General features: G+C 38.8%; 1 protein-coding gene across 1 annotated transcript; it reads right to left on the reverse strand.

Annotated features, from left to right (window-relative positions):
- Positions 1–17,501: 17,501 nt before the first annotated feature.
- LOC127529446 (uncharacterized) lies at positions 17,502–18,153 on the reverse strand (the record flags this gene model as incomplete). The annotated part of the gene is given in 2 exon segments (XM_051933028.1): positions 17,502–17,769; positions 17,771–18,153. Coding segments are annotated over 2 exon segments (651 nt in total), but the record flags the coding sequence as incomplete, so codon positions are not given.
- Positions 18,154–23,847: the final 5,694 nt, after the last annotated feature.

The following is a 23,847-nucleotide window of genomic DNA, read 5'->3' on the forward strand; positions in this document are numbered from 1 at the left end:
ATCTGTGCTCACAGTCACAGGCCAATTATCTTACATGAATGAAATCTCACATGTAAATGTGAAGAGGATGCAAACTTCACACTAAAAGGAATGGACTGAGTGTTGACACAAGGTCAGTGGAGCTCTGAGGCATTGTATTCTTTATGGTTTTGGTGTGCTGGCTAGGTGGATTATGATGATACAGAAGGTTACTTCATTTTTCTTTTATTCTTTACTAAAGAGAGGGCCTGAGAGAATTTTTAAAAAGGAAAAAAACAAGAATGGCAAAGAACTCAACTCACCTGAATTTTAAATCCAGCTGCCTCGAGTATGTTCAACAGAATTAAAAATTATTTTATTAAGGCACTTCATCAACGAGACTTTTCTTTTGGGACAGTTGTATATTTCACATGCACATCATAAATTTAAAATAATAACACATTAAAAATGTATAAGACACAATACCTGAGAAAAAAAAATTAAAAATGAGAAAACTAAAGTTCATGTCTATTTATTCCTCAAGGTACTTGAGGAAACTTGAAATACATTTAGGGGAAAGACAAAAAACAAATAAAATAAAAATCCACTTTATAAAGCACTGTGCCCATTACTGTGAGTAGACAGGGGTCAAAATGACAACCTCACATGGATGGAGATTATAACTTACATAAAAATTAATTTAGGATTTTCTTAAATCAGCCTATTTGACTACAATAAATAAACTTTTTAACAGTGAAATAAAAGAAAAAGAATAAAACGCCAATTCAGAGGTTAGTGGAGCCCCTCTAACTTGTGGCAAACTTAAAACAAGCTCACAATGGAGGCTGCGAAGCAGGAATCCCTAACATGAACCCTAGATGACTCTAAAAATCACATAAAATAATGCCAATTGTTGTAAGGGGGGCTGGGGTTGGTCAGGAAAATGGCAAGAAATTGACCTTCTATGCTTCCGCATTATTTGTTTCTGAGACACAATCCCTTATTTGGTTTTGCCAGTCTGCTTCTTCTGTTGCTTTGTTACAGGGAGGTGGGGCCTATCCCTAAAGCAAAGCGTGTTAAGGCAGGAATGAGCCCTTGATGGGATGGATGACAGTGCTTCACAAGGCACCTCCATGCACCCCACACTGGGGAAATTTGGAGACACCAGTTATCTAAGCTGTGTTTGGAATGTGGGAAGGAATTGGAGTACCAAGAAATAAAGTCACTCAGCCACGCAGAGAAAGTCTAACTTCACACAGACGGTGTGAGTGGGTTGGGGTTTTGAACCCAGGACTTTGAAAGGAGAACTAATCTGTGCACCACTGTGCCACCTGTGAAAATAAACTGAAAACATGACAGTTAGGATATCAAAGATGACATCTAAACTGGAGAAGCACTGATCTTTCAGCTAATATACGACCCCATTAGTCATGTTTTTACATACATTTGTGTAATGAAAATGTTTATTAATCTTAATTAACACCATATATATATATATATATATATATATATATATATATATATATATATAATTCTTAAGACAGCATGGTGACCAAGTGTTTTAGCTGCTGCTTTTCCTTCTGGAGAGGTCTGGGTGCAAATTCTGATACATCATCTGTGTGGAGTGTGCACATTCTCCAGGTGTCTGTGTGAATTTTATCCAGGTACTGTATAATGCTTTTTTCTCAACACTCAATGCTGTTTAGGTGACTTTAATATGTCACCCTTACAGCGTAACCCTCACAGTGGTTTGGCACTGCATTGAAAGCTACTGCTGCTTTGATGTAGTAGGGCTAGGCTTGTAATCTGACCAGTAATAAGTGGAGTCAAAAGTGTGGACAGATACTGCAGATTACTTCTCCAGCTATCGATGATCAATAGTTATCCGAAACACATACACTTTGCACACTGTTTGTTTGGCAAAATGACCTCCTTACCACACTTAGGTTTTAGTTTGATTCCTGGGTAAGCCTTCTGCAGGGCTTTTATATGTTCTCACTGTGTTCATATGGCTTTCCTTCAAAGTGCTGGCTTTTCCCCTGCAATCCAATTATAATCTGTTGATGGGGACTTTAAATTGCGCTAATGTGAGTGTGCGCTCTGACAGACTGGCATTTACTGTAATTGATCGCTTCTTTCTTTGTACTGAAGCTGCTAAGAAAGGTTTCCATCCTCCAAGAATGATTTGGAAGGTTCACAAAATGAATGGATGGATGAATACACAAATATGTTTGCAGTTTGCTTTGCTTAAATCTTCAGATATGAATTATTAAATAATCAGTACGGAAACATTTCACTTTGAGATATGTATTTTTGTCCCTTTCTTTTCTTTCATTTGCTTCTTTTTTTTCCAGGCACTAAAGAAATCACTGCATGCGAGTGATATTTTGCCTGTGTGACACATCCACACAAATTATTTTCCTTTGAAGATATTTGACATTATCCACATTGTCATTCAGATTGCTGAAGCTTAAAAACGATTATCGTAAAATCATATTGTCTACAGTACTGTTGAATCAAGGACTTCCCTTGGGGAAAATAATGCATGAATGCATTTGGTGCTGTGATATTAGTGTGAAAAACTAAATTGTTAAAATAAAACATTGCTTTCAAGTGATATTAAGGTGTGATGTTGGCCTCTCCTAATCGCCCAGAGCACAATAAGCAAGACCAGCTAACTCCATAATATAAAGTATTGTTTTCTTCAGTTTTTTGATACCAACAGATTGGACAGAGCAACATAGGTAGGATGCTGTACACACAGTATTGTAAGGAATATAAATGGATTAACCTCCATGCATATATTGTAGCAGCTTGCAGGATAAGCAACATCAAATGCAATTCATATATACTACATAGTGAAGAAATGAGAAAAAAAGACAAAGAAACATCAAAAGAGTTGGAGAACCAAACAGAGACCGCTTTTAACAGCCTCAATGCACTGGACATCTGGTGTTTCAGATTGGAGGAAGGATGCAGAATTGGCAGCTGGAGCCTCTCTAAAGTGCTTCCTTTGGTTTTTTTGTCTCAAAATGAACTCCTACTTCCTCTTGTGGTGTCTTCTTGTAATGGAGAACCAGAAGGGGTACAGCTAGATGTGGGGCTTTACGTGTGGCTACGCTTGTTGTTTTAGTGTTTATCTTCAATGATGGGGATTACACAGGAAGAAATGCAAGTGTTGCCCATGCTACAAAGTGCTACTGAAACATTGGAACTATTGAAACTGGCATATGGTGAGGATGCTATGAAAAAGTCAAGTGTCTTTAAGTGGAAGAAGAGGTTCAAGGAGGGGTGGGAAGATGTGAATGATGATGCCAAAAGTAGATTATCCATCATGACAATGCCTCAAGCCATGATGTGTTTAGTATTCGTGACTATTCAATTGCCAAGTCTGTTCACCAGACTTTACCTCTTGCAATTTCTGTCTTCTCCCATAAATAAAAAATGCTTTGAAATGAAGAAGGATTTTCAGATATTTTTGACATCCAGTGACTAAGGAAGTCACGGGTATTCCAAAAACAGAGTTCCAGTTATGTTTCCAGTAATGGCAGCATCACCTAACTAAATAATTAGCTGCAGAAGGAGATTACTTGATTACTTTGAAGGTGAGAGTAGTCACTAATGCAGACTTGCACACATTTGTTTTCTATCGGCTTATTCCACCTCATATACAGTACATATATCTTATATATAAACATCTACCTGTGGAAGTGTGTGTGTCTGTCCGGCCCGGAATTGAGAGGTGGAGTCAGGGTAAGGGCTCCACCTCAGAGGAAACAGAAACTCACTTAGCCACTAATAACACAAGTGAGGCGAGCACGTCGGCAAAACAAAACCTCAGAAGAAGGAGACACTCACTTAGCCACTAATACACAAGCGATGCAAGCACGTTGGCAATACCTCCTCCTAGGAGAGAGACGCCCAGAATAGTTCCTTTCAATTATCTGACACCTCTACATTTCAATTTTTTTCCTGATGAATTCAATACTTTCTAGGACCCCAGGCTTTTTACAGCACGGGCTTACACAACTAGTGTATGGTATAAAAAACGAAAAACTGAAATTTTTCATTCATATAAATAATCAGACCCTTTGTTGAAGCAGTCCATTGTGGCCAGGTGCATCCTATTTGCTCTAATTATCCATGAGAAGTGTCTAGACCTTGTTTGGAGTCCACCTGGGGCCAATTGAATTGATTTAACCTGTGTATATAAGGTCTCACAGTTCACACTGCATGAAATGACAAAAAAGAAAGCAAGGTCCAAGGAACTCTCTGTGGACCTCCATGATCAAATTGAGGTGAGTCATAGATCAGGATAAGGGTATAAAGCCATTTTTAAAGTTTAAGTGTTCGCAGGTGAATAAGAGCCTCAATAATTGTGAAATGGAGAAGTCTGGGAATACTAGAACATTTTCTACAGTTGGCCGTCCTACCAAACTGAATAACCTGGCAAGTAGGGCGTTGGTCAGGAAATTGACCTATAGCCCAAATATCATTATAAAAGACCTTCATAAATCCTCTGCTGAGACGAGAGCAACGTGATTCAACAAACAACCATTTGAAATGGCTCAGGACAAGTGGTCCAATGATGAGATCATTGACTGTGGTCAACAAATCTGATATATCCTATGACTAGAAGCTGTGTAATGTGACATTGGCATAACAGAGCTTGAGAAAATCTGCCGGGAACACTGGAATAACCTGTTCAAATCCAGGTGTGCAAAGCTTGTATAGAGTTACCGAAGAAGACTCAAAGTTGTAATTACTGCCAAAGGAGCTTCATAAATTACTGAATTAAAATGTAAATGAGATATTTCAGTTTGCAAGTCTTTGTGAAAATATATTGTCACTTATTCATTATGGATTATTGAGTATAGAATGATGGGTAAAAATGGCAAATTCATCTATTTCAAATTAAAACTACAACACAGAATGCAAAGGGATCTGAAGATTTTGAATCCACCGTGTGTGTGTGTGTGTATTTATTTGAAGGGTGTTCAAATTTTGATACTCTCAGATATTTTCTATACCACTCAAATAAAACATATTTATATTACTGTGCAGCCCCATCATTGCCAAAGTGCATCCCAAGATGGTAGCCCATCAGATTGGGGAGTAGGTGGCAGTCACTTTGGGCCAGACCTGGAGCAGAGCCGGCCTTAGGGCGAAGCAAACGAAGCGACCGCTTCGGGCCCACAGCTGGAGGGGGCCCACTGCGCCCAAGTTTTTTTTTTTTCCTGTGATGCGCGACGCTGCTGCGGAGGGCCCAATGGAGCAACAGACTCCTTCACTCCAACCTCTATTACTAATTTTTTTATATATATAATTCACGGGCAACATATTCCATCACCTAATTACTCCACGTGGACATCTCCACTCGGCACTCCAATCTTCATTACGCTTCACTCAGGCCAGCGCGCCTGTTGCTGCCTCCACGGCGTTGTTATTTTATACGGAAATCTGAATATCTCGAAAGTATGAAAACAAGCTTTAAAACCGAATAAAAATGTAAAAACAAAACAATGTGGATCTCATCTTCATAAAATACAAAAAATGTATAAAAAATATAAAAAGCAAAAAAAAAAGTGCTTGGCCTAGCTATTTACCTCCACGTGCTGCCTGGTGGAAACAGCAAAAGCTGGCTAAAATGTAGCTTTATCTGTTAATGTATCATCACTAAAGACATTTATGCTGGCCCGCTCCGACCTCCATCACTCATACCCTTCACTCAGGGCCTTGTACGACAGTCTGCGCTGACAGCCTGCAAATTTGGCTCTTCTCAGTGTGTTACGGTTACGGTTGTCAGTGTCAAATGGAAATCGTCAAAAAGTGATGGTTGTAGATGCCGGGAAAACACATTTCTGCAGCTCAGAATGCAGGAAATCGCTTGGCGGCCAGAGCTCTGCCCCGGACCCCCTAGCTGCAGGGGTCGGGCCCCATAAGTATCAGTTTGCTTCGGGCCCGAAATTGTCTAGGGCCAGCTCTGCTTGGAGAAAACCATGGACGTGGCATTTCTTTGAATCAAAAGTTTCTTAGGGCAGGATTTGCAACCAGGTCTCGTGGTCTCAGAACCCCAACCCCAACCCCAAAACCCCTCTGGAGTTTTTTTTTGTTGGTTTTTCTGTCATCCTGGCCATCTGACCTTACTTTATTCTTTGTTACTTAGTATTGCCTAATCTTATTTTTATATTTTTCTTTTTTCATCTTGCAAAGCACTTTGTGCTACATAATTTGTAGGAAAATGTGCTATATAAATAAATGTTGTTGTTGATTGACTTCTGTAGACATTGAATCTAATATAAGATTGACTGGTTTTAAGGGAATTTGGGGGCATGCTGTCTTTACAACTTTAATTTCTTTGGTTCTGAAGTATTACCCTGCTTTCATTGTTTCAAGTCTGAGTCACAATGATCAGTGCGCATAGTGGAAAAACAGTGATGGCATTCAAGATAGGTGAGGGACATTGCTGGGGTATATCAGCTACATAAATAACTTGCTCAGGATTTCCATTTACCCACAAAACAAACTGGTAGAGCTAAATGAAAATTAATTTGTGCAATTCTTCTAAATTATATACATAAAAAGGAAAACAGAACTCCAAATCTTTTCAGGCATGTCAGCTGATAAAACCAAATCAAAAGCATACTACATTTTGACTTTCTAATATGAGTAGATAAAAGAGATAATTGTGGACTTCAGAAAATTACATACTGCCCACATCCCACTCAGCATCAACGGTTCAGATGTGGAGACTGTTAGGAGTACCAAGTTCCTCGGTGTGCACATACATGGAACTTACATGGACACATAACAACTCATCACTAATCAAGAAAGCCCAGCAGAGACTACACTTGCTGAGGCGGCTGAAGCGAGCAAGTCTTCTCCCTTCCATCAGCACCATGTTCTACAGAGGCACCATTGAGAGTGTTCTGACCAGCTGCATCACTGTCTGGTATGGCAACATATCCAACCACAAGTGCCTGCAAAGGATAGTGAAGACAGCAGAGAACATTATTGGGGTGCCTCTCCCTTCACCACAGGACATATTTCACAAGCACAGTGTCCGCAAGGTCTGCAGCATTGTGCAGGACCCCTTACACCCCTCACATGGACTTTTCACACTTCTGCCATCCAAGAGAAGATACTGCAGCATCAAAGCCAGATCTGCCAGGCTGCAGGAGAGTTTTTACCCCCAAGCTGTTAGACTCCTTAACACCATGCTGCCCCCTGGGACCGTCCACAATGCCTCAACCACTTCTAAAAACAGAACTTTTATACATGCGAGCCACTTTCCTGCAAAGAATAGTGTACATGTAGAGAAGAACTGAAAATCTCATACTGACCTTTAAATATTTTGACACTCTTGATATCCTTCTGCTGTGAAACATTCTGACCTGTCATTGTTTACACGTCTTAAACAACTATTATCATACACTGATAATTTCTGTATTATCTCTATCTATTATTTATTTATATTACATAGCTATTGACTATATTTATGTATCTAGATTGCAAATACCATACATTGCATCAATGTTCATATTGCTAACTACACATCAATATTACTGCTACTTTTTTGTCTTGTCTTTGCACAATGTCTTGTCTTGTTTGTGTTTTAATTTTTAATTTTAATTTTAATTCTATTTTTAATTTATTATTTGCACATCATGTTGCTACACTGTGGACCCTGAGCTTCGCAATTTTGTCTATCTGTATACTTGTATATGGTTGAGATGACAATAAAGTTCACTTTGACTTTGACTTGACTTTGACTTTTGAGTAAAGGATACTGAGAGATTACTTCTAATACTCACAACATATTTTTCTTTAATGAAGGTGCAGAAATTACAATTATTTAAATGAAACAGCTGTTTATTCGTTGTGTGAGCAAAAATGCAACATTTGCTTCTTTGCACAACAATCTAGCTGTTCATCAGCACTGATATTGTTGTCATCACTTACTATATCCACAGGCTCTTTGCAAAAAGTGCTTATGGGAGCTGAGACTGCTGATGCTACTGACTTACCACTATGGTAAGTCACTTTGATTTTGAAATGGTGCTTTTTCTTCTTCCTCTGCTCCTATTTTATTGTTGCTGTTTTGTAGCTAGGATAACATATCATGGATGACCTTACCTGGCAATGAAGGACTACACTTTTAGTCACTAGTGAGGAGGGCAGGACAGCATGTCTGGCATAATAGTACTGGAAGGCTGGGAAAAGTGCCAGTATGGAAGTAAAACTTCTGTGATTCTAAACAGCAAACACAGAAGTATTGATATAGAGTACCAGCCTGCTTCAAGCATTGATGATGATGTATCTAAATTTCACCCCAAATTATGGAATTTCTCCTAGCCCAGGTTGAGATTAATCTTGGAATATTGTATACAGTTCAGGTGGAGTGGTGGCTCTGAGGCTAGGGATCTGCACTGGCAATCGGAAGGTTGCCAGTTTGAATCCTGTAAATTCCAAAAGGGACTCTGCTCTGTTGGGCCCTTAAGTAAGGCCCTTAACCTGCAATTGCTGAGCGCTTTGAGTAGTGAGAAAAGTGCTATATAAATGCAAAGAGTTACTGTATTATTATTATTACAATGATGTTTCATATCCACAGTGGGTAGCGCTGCTGCCTCGCAGTTGGAAGACCTGGGGACCTGGGTTCGCTTCCCGGGTCCTCCCTGCGTGGAGTTTGCATGTTCTCCTTGTGTCTGCGTGGGTTTCGTCCGGGCTCTCCGGTTTCCTCCCACAGTCCAAAGACATGCAGGTTAGGTGGATTGGCGAATCTAAATTGGCCCTAGTGTGTGCTTGGTGTGTGGGTGTGTTTGTGTGTGTCCTGCGGTGGGTTGGCACCCTGCCCGGGATTGGTTCCTGCCTTGTGCCCTGTGTTGGCTGGGATTGGCTCCAGCAGACCCCCGTGACCCTGTGTTCAGATTCAGCGGGTTGGAAAATGGATGGATGGATGGATGTTTCATATCATAGTAACATAAGCTGGATTCTCTCACCATTGACTTTGAGATGAAAAGGGCCATAAATTCACACCTTTGTAAGAAAAAGACAACTGCTTGACCTTAACTTTGCAGATGATATCGCCTTAATCAGAGAGTCACCAAAATCCCTGCAGGAAATGATGGATCACTTATCAGATGTAAAAGTGGACTTAGGAGTGAGATGGGGAAGATCAAAGTGATGTCAGTGGATTAAAGAGGTGCTACAAATATGCATGTGAAGCAAGAGATGGTGGAGGAGGCAGAATGGTATGTGGGGAGCAACATCTGTAGCAAAGCAGAAGTGCAGCCAGACATCAACTGTAGTTTGAATAAGGCAGTTTCAATATTCCGATAACTGCACAAAATCTGGTCATCAACACAACTTAGCCTCATAAGCAAGCTACAGTAATTTAATTCCTAAGTCGTACCCATAGCAATTTATGTTAGTGGAACCTGGTGGTTATCCAGACACATCTATATACAGTATATAAAAGTCAATGTGTGTATGTATGTATGTTCCAGCATCACTTCCGAATGGCTGGAGCGATTTTCATGAAACTTGGTACACATGTTTCTCATTGGTTGACTAAAAATACCGTAGGGTGAAATCAGCCCTAATTCACCCCCTTCTCGGTAGGGTGGGGGGTGATCTTGCAGTCTTTTATGCATGTTATCATCCAGTTGACACTCGGAACGACCACTAGAGGGTGAACTGGAGGTGACTTCCAGCATTCTTTATGTTTGAGCAGCACCATGGCCCTGTTGCTTTCGAAATTAAATAGAGTTGGCCGGTCCCGAGCGTCAACTGGATGATAACATACTGTACATACACGACCGCAAGACAAGCACATTAGTGGGTCTTCATTGTTTGTTAATTTATTTTTATTTTTAAAGTTGTAGGGTTTTTTAAATTATATTTTTCTCAAACACTTAAAAAAAAACACTTTATTTTCCTATTGGGCAACACTGGGTATTTCAGCTAGTTGCTTATAAAGTAAATGTGGTCCAGTAGGGATGTTTATGTAGGTTGATGGGAGTCACCTGGTGAGACAGTAACTCTATATTGCAAAGAACATAACAACGGTGTCTAATGGGTAGGGTAAAAGATAGATAACTAAGAATGCTGGGTTACATCTTGAGAATGCCAGAATGAAGAGAATGAAGAAACACTAAGACTACATTAGAATGGGTTCCAAAAGGAGGAAAAAGCAAAAGAAGATACTCAATAATGAAATGGAAAAGGGCAGTATTAAATGGCCTGAATGTAATGGGCTTGACCTGGGATGAGGCAATGATCATGGCAATGGAGCAGGACCAACAGAGAGTCAAAGGTGCTACCCAGCGCATCCCTGGGTGCAGCAGGGAACGAAGTCTAAGTTTTTCAATTTTTTGAAATGGAAAAAGCCTACCTTACCTCAATGACTATCTATATTCAATAGTAGACATATATTACATATACTGTATAATAATCATAGAAAAAGAATTTCCCAGAATACCAGATAAACTAAAAATAAAAATAAAGAAATATACAGCAAAGAATTCAGCAGACTAAAAACCCATATACCTTATACTAATAAAGACACTAAAAGCCTCGGAGGCAAAGTGAACTGAATTCAGGAACCAACTGATGTGGAAGTTTAAGATGGTCAAGGGGGATTTTTAAAGACATTTAACAGCACTTATTAAAACAAGAGTAGTCATAGATCTCATTAAGCCCCTTATCTTTAAGGGCTTTGAGTCTATAAATACAAAAGTCTCCCTCCTTAACAACTTCTTGTTGTAATCTCCATCCCTTGGGTGTGGTTTAACAATTTCAAAGGCGGTAAATTTTAGTTCTGTGAGGGAATGGCTTAATTGAATAAAATATTTTTCAGAATCATATCTACTGGAACTCTTGTGCTCAATAATTACATGTCTGATATTTTGAAATGTTTTACTAAGATGGTGTGCAGCTCTGCATGGAGTTTACATGTTCTGCCCGGTTTCCATTCACAGTTCAAAAACAGGCAAAATAGATGGATTGATGTTGATAAATTGGCCATAGTGAGTGCGTATGTGTGTTCAACCTGTGATGGATTAGCACCCCATCCAGGTTTTGTTCGTGTCATGTGCCCAATGATGGTTGAAATAGGCTCCAGCTGCCCTACCCTGGATAAGCAGATTACAAAGATGGATGGATGGATGGATGAATGGTGGTAATCATCATTCATCATCTTCAAACACATTGGTTCGGACACCACATGGCTCTGCACACTTACCTCTCTCCATTTTCCTTCTTTCTTCTCTGATTTGCCACACTGTCACACTGCCAGTCATTAACTCACCTCGTTAACTCCTAGCTCAAAGACCATGGGTAGAAGGTGGCCTTTAAACCTTGCAGTTACTTCTTGCATGATTCCCATAAGTCTAGGGGCAAGTCCACGCTTTGAAAGATCTGGAGTATTCTCTTCAGAGATCTGGTGGCCCATGACCTCCCTTCTGACTTCCGTCTGCATAGGCACTCTTTAAACACAGATTTCATAACTCCACCAGCAGCCATTTCCCTAACTGGAATACTGAAAATGATTATAATTTTCCTTCATACGATGCAATTTGGTAACAAAAAAACCTGGAACTTACAAGTTGCTGGAAGAAACAAAAAACAAGTGGTAACATAACTAGTTCTAAAAACCCCTTAGTTTCAGAGATTAAGATGTGTGACAGTTTTCGGTCCTCTCGACCCCTTGAACCCTCTGACCACTCTTCAGACACCAAGTAAAAGTCCAATAATTATTTATTCGGACAATATTAAAGTGCACAAAGCACCTACACTCTACAATACTCATAATAATCAATAATAAACAATCAATACAATCCTCCACTCCCAGACGCGTTGCCACCCTTCCACCCAGCTCAGCTCAACGCTCTGGTGTTTCACATTCCTTTTTATAGTACTTGACCCGGAAGTGTTTCACCCTCTCTGTCCACGTGATCAGGAACACTTCCGGGTTAGATAAAAATCCTTTCTTCTTCACCCCGGAAGCACGTCATTCCTCCTGTCCATGTGACTTGAATGTACTTCCGGGGCGTAGGGCAAATGATCCTTGTTCCTCCCTGCAGCGGCCCCTAGCGGCCCCCACGGCATCCAGCAGGGTTTGGGGTTAAAAACTGCATTGTCCAGAATTCCCTGCTGGCATCTCCATGCTGCAGAGAGTGCTCCACCTGGTGGCCTGGGGGTATTGGCTGGGATGAATGGCCGGCCACATATCACAGAGGTTAATGATACTTTCAATGAAAAGGTTCTGTTGTCTTACTGTGTGCAATGTACTATTTCATCCCATACTTCTTTTATGAAGTTTATAGTCGTCATAAGAAGATAACTCTGAGTTACCCTTCAGAAATTTGAAGACCTCTATTAGGTCGCCCCTTGTCCTTATTCATGCATGTTTCTATTCAGCCTTTCATTGTAATTAAGCTCCTTTTAAAGCAGGCAGCATATTAGTCGCATGGCTCCTTTTTGGATCCTTTCAGGGCATCAATGTCTTTCTTAATGAGCTACAGTAAGACTTTAAAGGATTTTCTAGCTAGAAGGTGGAAAGAGGTTGCAACAAAAAATGAAATTTTATATGTGAAATATACTTAGGCAAAAACTCATTTATTCAGTGTTCTATTTCAAGTCACTAGGAAAACAAAATTTATTATGGCAGTAATGGGATGCATCGCATTGTGCACACAGTTAAACATGGACAAAGCTACTTCTATATTAAGGAATGAAACTATTGGTCTTTATTCCTTTTGTCTAAACATATACTCACTGACTGCAGTGGGTTGGCACCCTGCCCGGGATTGCTTCCTGCCTTGTGCCCTGTGTTGGCTGGGATTGGCTCCAGCAGACCCCCGTGACCCTGTGTTCGGATTCAGCGGGTTAGAAAATGGATGGATGGATGGATATACTCACTGAAAAATTATTACAGACACCTGTATACATGCTTATCCAGGCAATTATCTAATCAGCCTATCATGGGGTAGTAGCACAACGTTTACATCAAATACCAGAATGGGGAAAAAATGTGATCTCAGTGACTTTGACCACAGCATGATTGTTGGTACCAGACGGGCTGGTTTGAGTATTTCTGTAACTGCTGATCTCATGGGATTTTCACATACAACCATCTCTAGAATTTACTCAGAATGATGTGAAAACAAAAAAAAACTCTTTATTGATGACAGAGGTCAGAGGAGAACGGCCAGGATGGTTCAAACTGACAGGAAAGCTACGGTAACTTTGAAAACCACTGTGTACAAGTATGGTCAGTAGAAAATCATTTCTAAATGCACAACACATCGAACCTTGAGAAGGATGGGCTACAACAGCAGAAGACCATGTTGGTTTCCATTTGTGTCAGCCAAAAACAGAAAGCTGAGGCTGCAGTGGGCACAGGCTCACCAAAACTAGACAGTTGAAGACTGGAATAACAGTCTTCAAAAAGTTAGGGACCAGGGTGCCTGCAGTTAGGCTTACCCAGTGAACCCAGACGTGTTAAGCAATTCTGGCTTTTTTTTGTGGTTCTCCTGAGGTCTGCACCCATTTTTGAGCTTTGTGAGAGGCAGCATTCACAGCAATAGAATGGACACAGAACAGAAATACACAAACTAAGTCACATTCTCCAAATTCCTCCTTCATGCTAAGTTAATTGTCTGCATGATTATGCTCTGCGTCATTGTTTGAAAGAGTTTGTTTATTTTGTATTGTGCTATTAATTATGTTTGTGTTTTTTTTTCAAAATTTTATTTGTTTAATATGGTGTAATACAACAACAACAACAACATTTATTTATATAGCACATTTTCATACAAAAAGTAGCTCAAAGTGCTTTACATAATGAAGAGAAGAAAAATAAAAGACAAAATAAGAAATTAAAATAAGACAACATTAATTAACATAGAAAGGAGTAAGGTCCGATGGCCAGGGTGGACAGAAAAAACAAAAAAAAAAACTCCAGAAGGCTGGAGAAAAAAATAAAATCTGTAGGGGTTCCAGGCCACGAGACCGTCCAGTCCCCTTTGGGCATTCTACCTAACATAAATGAAATAGTCCTCTTTGTAGTTCGGGCTTTTCACGGAGTCACTTGATGCTGATGGTCATACAGACTTCTGGCTTTTAATCCATCCATCATTGTTGGAACATCATGGTGCTTTGGGTAGATGGTGGTGGCGCACGCCACCACCAACAGGACACCGGAAAAGGAAAAAGAAGAGAGAGTAGGGGTTAGTACAGATTTTGAATGAATAGTTATTATAATGAATTAGATATACAGAGTATCAGGATTAAATTACAGTGAAGTTATGAGAAGGCCATGTTAAAATAATGTGTTTTCAGTAGTTTTTTAAAGTGCTCCACTGTATTAGCCTGGCGAATTCCTACTGGCAGGCTATTCCAGATTTTAGGTGCATAACAGCAGAAGGCCGCCTCACCACTTCTTTTAAGTTTTGCTCTTGGAATTCTAAGGAGACACTCAGTTGAGGATCTGAGGTTACGATTTGGAATATAAGGTGTCAGACATTCTGATATATAAGCCGGGGCGAGATTATTTAAAGCTTTATAAACCACTAGCAAAATACCCGTGCTTCGCAGCGGAGAAGTAGTGTGTTAAAGAGGTTATGTAAACATATATATACATAAACATATATACATATATATATATATACATATACACATCCACATATATATATATACATATATCAACATATATATACACATACAGACACATATATACATATACATATTTGTATATCTACATATATATACACATATATACATATACTTATTTGTATATCTACATATATATACACATATATACATATACATACATATCTATCTACATACATACACATATATCTATCTATCTATATATATATATATACACATACATACATATCTATCTATCTATCTATATATATATATATATATATATATATATATATATATATATAGCTGATTACCCAGTGGATTCGCTCACTGAGTGCAAGAGAAAAAAATAAAATGTATGTATAAAATAAGTTTAATTGCCAAATTTATTTTTCCACAAATAAAGGGCACTTACAATAACATAGAAATCAATATAAACAACATTAACATCATTATCATATGAGAATATGAAGTAATATATAAGAAGCACATTGCATATAAATATAAATTATTAAACAGTAAAATGTTCTTCTATAATACGCTACCGTGGCTATTCGTTTGTCTGTCCAGGATTTTAAATCACCTGTAGCTCGCAAACCGTTTCACCTATTGACTTGAAATTTGGTACACATATACTACGTCACGTCTACTATTCGCTTTCCCACACATATGAACAAATATATATATATATACACATACATATACACACACATACACATATATACATATACATACATAGTGCGTTGCAACACGGGCTGCGATTGTTACATGGGAGGGAGAGGACAAATCACAGCTTCCCGCTTTCTAATCGGGCTTGTGATTGCTGCTTTGACGGATGCCCAGATCCCACAGTATTTCCCCTTAGGAGAGGCGTTAGGCAAGTGTAATTGAATAGCGGTGCTGCAAGTTATTGCTCTTTTTATCTTTATTTTATTTTATTGTAGAGTCAACTCACAGCTGCGCGCACCAGTGCGTGCGTGGCGGATGCGTACGGCTGACGTTTTCATTGTCTACCACCTCCGCTAATCATTCTTGAGGCAGATTGAAGACTTAAGTGCCAGCTTAACTGAAAAATTAAAGAAAACATACTAAGTTTTAAAAAAAATCAGTTTTAACGGGAAAAGATGCCGACGAAAGAAGAGAAGCAGCGGGACGCTAGGGTGAAGAGCTGCTCATTAAGCAGCAAGGTCATCAACCTCTGAGCAAACGAATGGTAAACGTACAGAGAAAGAGGATAAATACTATGAATGGTCATGTCAAGTATATTCACTCCACGTTATCGTGCAGTGCGCTGTTACTGGTATTTTGATAAAAGAATCTGAATAACATATAAGAAGCGTATAAATTATTAAACAGTAAAACATTAACATTAAGAAGTAAAGATACATTGAGTACTACTGTAGTGCTTTCGGGTATAGTACATTTTTTGTTTGCCCATTACATGCATAAATGTATACATTTTTTGGTGTACCTACCCAAGAACACGCGACATGACCCGGCAGTTAAAAATTTATCGCTCCAGCAATTTTAACTCTGTTACAAAGTCATCTAATATGGTATTGCAAACGGCAGCGGGAGCGTTTCTATAAACTCAATTTAAACTTACTGTTTACACCGTGCTTTGAAGATGCATAGTATGCGACACATGTTTCGCCGTAATTGTGGGCTCATTAGGAGTACACAGTCACTGCACTCCCTTACTGGAATCGATCCTCGGACGTAGAGGCGAAGCCCCTAACGTTGTGCTACGGCGTGTGGTTCGTTCATTTGACAGCATGTAGATCGGGGTAATTACATTGCAGGCATTCGTAGTCTGATTCACAATCTGATTGTATGGGTGGTTACCTACCAGGTAACGCTTGTGGTTGGTGAGGAAGTCGGCTAACTTCTGCCACGGTGCCCTCTTTCAGTTGCGAGAAGCAGATCAAACAATGGTTGAAATAGTTTAATATATATAGCAAAATCACTGCGCTTCGCAGGGGCGAATATGGTATTGCAAACGGCAGCGTTTCTATAAACTTAATTTGAAGTTACGGTTTATACCGTGCTTTGTTTCATATTCTTTTCCTACTTTATCAATTGTGTAATGTGTTTTTTGAACAGGTTTGATTCATGGAAGTGATCACTCCTGCTGCGTTCAGTCACTTCACGTGAGCCGCTCTCTTGTGTGATGTTGCGATGTCCACGGGTTTATTTAATGTTAGCTAAGACCCGGCAGTTAAAAGTTTCTCGCTACAGCAATTTTAACTCTGTTACAAAGTGATGCAAACTGTCGTTTATACCTCGTGTCTTCTCATTAAACTTGTATCTCGCGAATATGGCATTGCAAACGGCAGCGGGAGCGTTTCTATAAAGTTAATTTAAGGTTAGGTTTATACCGTGCTTTTTTATACCTCGTGTCTTCTCATTAAACTTGTATCTCGCGAATATGGTATTGCAAACGGCAGCGGGAGCGTTTCTATAAAGTAAATTTAGACTTACGGTTTACACCGTGCTTTTTTATACCTCGTGTCTTATGAAGATGCTTGTATGCGTCACTCACTCGCTTCTTATTGTTTCGCTGCCTTGTCAATTGTGTAATGAGTGTTTTCTTCAGCGCTCTTTGGGGCTCCTCCTTCTTTTCTACGTACTGAGTTCACAGTCAGTTCACGTGATTACGTGGGAGGCGTGATGACGCGACACGCAACTCAGTCTCCTACGGCCATCTTGCTGCCTTCCATTGCAGTATATGGACAAAAAAGAGGTTCCAGTTATGACCATTACGCGTATAATTTTGAAATGAAACCTGCCTAACTTTTGTAAGTAAGCTATAAGGAATGAGCCTGCCAAATTTCAGCCTTCCACCTACACGGGAAGTTGGAGAATTAGTGATGAGTCAGTCAGTCAGTCAGTCAGTGAGGGCTTTGCCTTTTATTATTATAGATAAGCAGAATTTTAAAGTCAATTCTGAATGACACAGGTAACCAGTGTAGTGACATCAAAACTGGAGAAATGTGTTCGGATTTTCTTTTCCTGGTAAGGATTCTAGCAGCTGCATTCTGCACTAGTTGCAAACGATTGATGTCTTTTTTGGGTAGTCCTGAGAGGAGTGCGTTACAGTAATCTAGCCGACTGAAAACAAACGCATGAACTAATTTCTCTGCATCTTTCGATGATATGAGGTCTAACTTTTGCTATGTTTCTTAGGTGAAAAAATGCTGTCCTAGTGATCTGATTAATATGCGATTTAAAATTCAGATTACAATCAACGGTTACCCCTAAGCTTTTTACCTCCGATTTGACTTTTAATCCTAATGCATCCAGTTTATTTCTAATAGCCTCATTGTATCCATTATTGCCAATCACTAAGATTTCGGTTTTTTCTTTATTTAATTTGAGAAAGTTACTATTCATCCATTCTGAGATACAAGTTAGACATTGTGTTAGCGAATCAAAAGATTTGGGGTCATCAGGTGCTATTGATAAATACAGCTGTGTGTCATCAGCATAGCTGTGGTAGCTCACGTTGTGCCCTGAGATAATCTGACCTAATGGAAGCATGTAGATTGAGAAGAGCAGTGGACCCAGGATAGAGCCTTGTGGAACACCATATAGGATATCATGTGTCTTTGAATTATAATTACCACAACTAACAAAGAATTTTCTCCCTGCCAGGTAGGATTCAATCCAATTTAAGACACTGCCAGAGAGGCCCACCCATTGACTAAGGCGATTCTTAAGAATATTATGATCAATGGTGTCAAATGCGGCACTCAGATCTAAGAGGATGAGAACAGATAAATGGCCTCTGTCTGCATTTACCTGCAAGTCATTTACTACTTTAACGAGTGCAGTTTCTGTGCTGTGATTTGTTCTAAAACCTGACTGAAATTTATCAAGAATAGCATGTTTATTGAGGTGCTCATTTAACTGTATAATGACTGCCTTCTCTAGAATTTTACTTAAGAAAGGCAGGTTAGAGATGGGTCTATAATTTTCAAGAGCAGAGGGATCGAGATTATTTTTCTTAAGTAGGGGTTTAACTACCGCAGTCTTAAGACAGTCTGGGAAGACCCCCCTTATCTAATGACGAATTTACTATGTCAAGAACATTATCACTAAGCACGCCCGATACTTCTTTGAAAAAATTTGTTGGTATTGGGTCAAGGGCACAGGTGGAGGGTTTCATTTGAGAAATTATTTTATGTAAATCAGGTAAATCTATCCTAGTGAAAGACTTTAATTTGTTTATTATGGGGTACTGGGGTTTAGGAGGATCCTTAGTGTTGGGGAGATATACTATGTTATTTCTAATATCATTAATTTTTTGATTGAAAAATACAGCGATAGCCTCACAGGTTTTACTGGAAGTACTTAGGAGGCATTCCTTTGAGTTACCTGGGTTTAACAGATGATCAATTGTCGAAAATAAGACTCTGGGATTACTAGCATTGTTATTTATAAGCTTAGAGAAATAGCAGCACCTCTCAAGACGGACTGTGTTATTGTATTCTGTTATTTTAACTTTTAATATTTCATAGTCAATAGTTAGCTTAGTTTTCCTCCATTTACGCTCAGCTCTACGGCATGTTCTCTTTAAATCAGACACTCTTTGGGTCTTCCATGGTATAACAATGCTAGAAGATTTTTTAACTGTCTTTTCAGGTGCAACTAAGTCAACAGCAGCCCTCACTTTAGTATTAAATCTTTCCACCTTACTATTTACATTCTCCTTGCTATTATAGTTGGCACTATAAACGGACTGATTGGTTAGAATGTTTGAAAGTTTTAAAGCTGCTGATGAGTCAAAGAAGCGTTTTTTAACAATATGCTTCTCATGAGTGTTTTCTATCATTATTTCTATATTAAAGAGTAGAAGAAAATGGTCTGATAGACCAATATCAATGACCTGCTTTATATCAACTTTTAGTCCTTTAGTAATTACTAAGTCTAACGTATGACCTGCTTTATGTGTAGGCTGATTAACGAGCTGTCTCAAATCAAAAGAGTCCAGGAGGTTCATAAATTCTTTTACTTTCTGGTCACATTGATTATCTATATGAAAATTAAAGTCGCCGACTATTAAGAGTGTGTCATAGTTCGTAATTAAGATTGACATCAAGTCAGAGAATTCCTCAAAGAAAGACGCGTTGAATTTTGGAGGTCTATACACGGATAATACTAGAACGTGAGAATCTCCCTGAATAATAATGGCGAGATACTCAAAAGACTTGAATTTACCAAAACTGATATTTTTACATTTTAACCTGCTCGAGTAAATGTTTGCTAGCCCTCCACCTCTCTTTCCTTGGTGATCAGCACGAGTAAAACTGTAATCCGGAGGCGCAGATTCGATTAAAACAGCTGCGCCATCTGAGCTAAGCCACGTTTCACTTAGTGCAATAAAATCTATTTTTTTATCACTAATAAGATCGTTGATAAAAAACCTGGCAATTACTTTGCAATTTTCTATTATGTTAGTATTGTATGCATTACTTTTCTTTGTTTTCTGTCCTGTTTCCTTTATATGGAGCCTCTGTGGGCAGGGCCACCTAGTAATGCAGCTGGGGAACCTTCAGCTTTATGAAAAGTGCATATTTGATACTGGTTCATTTGTGTGAGTTTGTATGTTTTTGGCTTTGTCCCCAGGCTGTAGTTCACCAATAGTTTTAGGCAAAAAGTTTTTTTCTCCATTTTCTATTTTTGATTTACCTTTCTGGAATTCCTTAATAAATATTTAACTATAAATTAACTTTGTTTATCTGGAACCAGAGATTTTTCAACGTTTGTCCTCTTCTCCATTCTGACCATTTTTAATACTTTAAATCCTTAGTCCTACTTTTAGTCCTGTGCAGGCCAGAAGCCGGCCTTTTAATTTTGGAACTATACCTGCATTTCCTTTTAGAGTATTTTTATTATGATTCTATATATAAAAATAGAAATAACTAGCACTTGGAAACAGTATTCAGGATTCAAAAAAATGTGGTATTTATATTGTTTTTGGGCTTATTTATTTTTGTAATTATTATTGATGACATCATGGTTGGCATCATTTTGTGTACAGTTTGCTATGACGCTATGTGCTGTTAAACAGGTGAGCTGTACACTGTACGGAATGTAAAGTCATGTTTGTTTAACCAACCTTTATATCTAAAACCTGTGTAAATTAAATGAAAGACTCTTCAAGAAATCTCTTTTTGAAAGTTAAAGTATAATAAAGGAATTAGCTGTCATTTTGGCCATGTATTTGTTTATGATTCACAGTTTGTTACTCACTGTTCCTGTGGGTTTGACTTTAACATCTAGCTGACTACTTTTTTGGTTTGTGCTTAAATCTCTGCTTCTTAAATTCCTTCTCCAACACAATCTGTTTTTATGACAAGGTCATGACAGAAACATATAAAATGTACATAGAAAGTGGGAAACAAGCTAACAACAGGAGCTGAGAAAATGTCTGAAATGTAACATTTGCATCAAAACATCTTACAAATTCTCTTGTGTTTCCAAGCTTCTTTCTTAGTAAAAATGGTCACTGTGATGTTACATGGGAAAACATGCATGCCATGCATTCCTTTACTAATGTTATGATGGCAGAACCATCTTGGACTCATTGAACACAAATACTAAAATATTAAAAACAAGCAAAGCAGGGCCAAATGCATTCAACTAGTTTGTGGTGCCATTACTGTAATGGAATAAGTGCATTTAAGAAGACGGATAGGGAGTTGAAAACTAAGGCAAAGTAAAGCATTAGGGAATCTTTTGTTTTCTAAAGAAGATAAGATGAGGTCAAATTTGTGAGTCTAGGTCCACACTACTTAAACCAAAATGATGTCTGCCCACACTTTTGTTTTCACATCATTTATGAAAGTATCTCCAACCGTGCTAAAACGACTGAAAGTGCATAGGACGTAGACATTCACCAACACTGGAAATGCGTGCACTGGCAGAAAAATCCCTGAAGGGATGGCAATGCCACCAGCCACTAGATTTATTGCAAAACTGTCGCAACTGGTAAATTATTTGATTTGTGTGCAAGTATGCAGTATTCAAACTGCAAATATCACAATTTAGATGCAGAGGTAAGCACAATGGAAAGCAAGTCTTCTATGCCCAAAATTTTGGAATATGGTTTTCTTCCATGAAGGGTGACCAAGCAGGGAATGAGACATTGTAATGAATGTGATCCAATCAGGGAAGATCGGGTCATTAAACATGTTGGGGCGGTGTGGACAAAATGTAAAAGTGGAGACTGATCTCTGTGCTTTTAAATGAAAATGTAGTAGTGTGGACGTAGCATTAGAGTAGGAAAATGGATGATGATAAAACTGGAGAGAATCGATCAAGTGACAACTATATCAGTCAAGAGCCACACTTAACAATCTGTATTGTCTATTTTTGTGTGAAGGTTATGCACTTTTATGGTGCAATCTTTGGTTTGGAAAAATGTAACCATTTGCCATTCCTTTAGCCCTCAGTTTGTTTTAATACTCCCAACATTTTTTTAATTTACCTGTAATTTGTTTTCTCTTTGGCTAATACACCGCTGTGCAGTGCAGGTCAGATTCATTTACCATTAGCCTTTGTTATCAGACAACAGTACTTTCATCCTGAAATCAGCTTTTTACGACTGTTTCTTCAAATCGTTATTTAGCTGATGAACTCATGCGCCAACACTTTGCTGCAAGAAACAACCAATCAAGCATCTTGCAGGTGGAGATGTAGTAAGAAAAAAGTCAATTGTATCTAAATTGCAAAGTATGATTGCACTCCCAATGTCACAAAAAGCGTTATCTTTTACAATGGCTCTTGGGTAAACAACAGTTTTAAAAGTAGAGTATCTAGAAGGCATTCAGTACACTTTAACATGGTGATTATTGGGTGGTTCTTTGTGTGATGTTTCAGTGTGATTGATCTTAGTTTAGCTTCTGTTCATGTCACCAGCACCCAGCTGCTATTCTCCTCCTTTACAATTTTATGTGCACTCCCATGCATTTATATGCAAAACACCAGCACACTGTTGTTTCTATAAAGATTGAAATTCAAGGGAATATTTTACTGCACATCTACCAAGGATTATTTTATTTTGAATCTGAGCTCGGCATGTTCATACTGCTGAAGTTACATGGCGCATGAAGTGAAATCTCAGGAGTCTAAGCTTTGTGTGCTTCTCAAAACTCTAAGCTTCTATGGTGGCTCTCCAGCTATTCTTTCTCTTATATAGGCAACACAGTCACATTCTAATCAGGGGCCATGTTGACCATATGGGTGCCTACTGTCTATTCACACTAATCTTGTCATCAATTTGGGCAAACAGAACCAATTTCCTCCATATACAGGGCAGGGTGCTGTCAGCAGGACCTGTTTTGGTCTGTAGACTGACCTTCATGGTTTTCCCTTTTGATTCTAAGTACAGGGGTAAGCTTTCCTGGGATTTACCTTCTTTCATAATAGAGGAATATTTCATATTTCCTCCAAGGTTCTGGTCTGTCTCTGCTCAGGAGGTCATGGAGGTTTTATTTAAATAACAATGTGCATAATAGAATTTACCATACACTTCAAACCTAATCATCTCACATTAAGGTTGACTAACAGAGGGAAGTTCTCTTCCTGCCACTGTGAGTCCCCCATTCCTATGTAAGTTTCATGCAGGACCCAGCCACACTCTATGCCATCCTGTTGATGTTCCAGCTCCTGGCATCCACATGCCAGTTGGGTGCTCCATTGCAATGTAAAGGAAATCACTGATGTGTTGATCTAACAAAGCCAAGGGTAAGGAGCTGGACCAAAGAAATTTAGACAGGATGTTAAAATGTAAAGAATTATACGTAAAAGTTACCAGATCAGATAGTCTACAGGAAGAGCTATTGAATAAAGTGGATAAATTTAAATAACATAGCCCAAGATGTAAAAATGGATGCCGAAATATCCCATGGAGTACAAAGTTGATGGAACAATTGGAAGAAGGTATCAGGAGTATTGTGTTAAAGGTAAAAGACATGTGTAGTAAAGGGAGCATGGGTGAAGAAGTTAGATGTGGAAGAAATGAGATTGTTGAGATGGATGTTTGGAGTTACAAAAAAGGACAGAATAAGAAATAAGACAGTCAGAGGTACAACACAAATGGGAGAGATATCTAAGAAAGTGCAGGAAGGTAGGTTGAAGTGGTATGGACATGTGATGAGGAGAGACAATGAATATGTGGGCAAAAGAGTGATGGGAATGGATGTACAGGGAAGAGAACATGAGGAAGGCCAA

The sequence above is a fragment of the Erpetoichthys calabaricus genome, chromosome 10 (genome assembly GCF_900747795.2).
Source record: "Erpetoichthys calabaricus chromosome 10, fErpCal1.3, whole genome shotgun sequence".
In the NCBI taxonomy this organism is placed as follows: domain Eukaryota; kingdom Metazoa; phylum Chordata; class Cladistia; order Polypteriformes; family Polypteridae; genus Erpetoichthys; species Erpetoichthys calabaricus.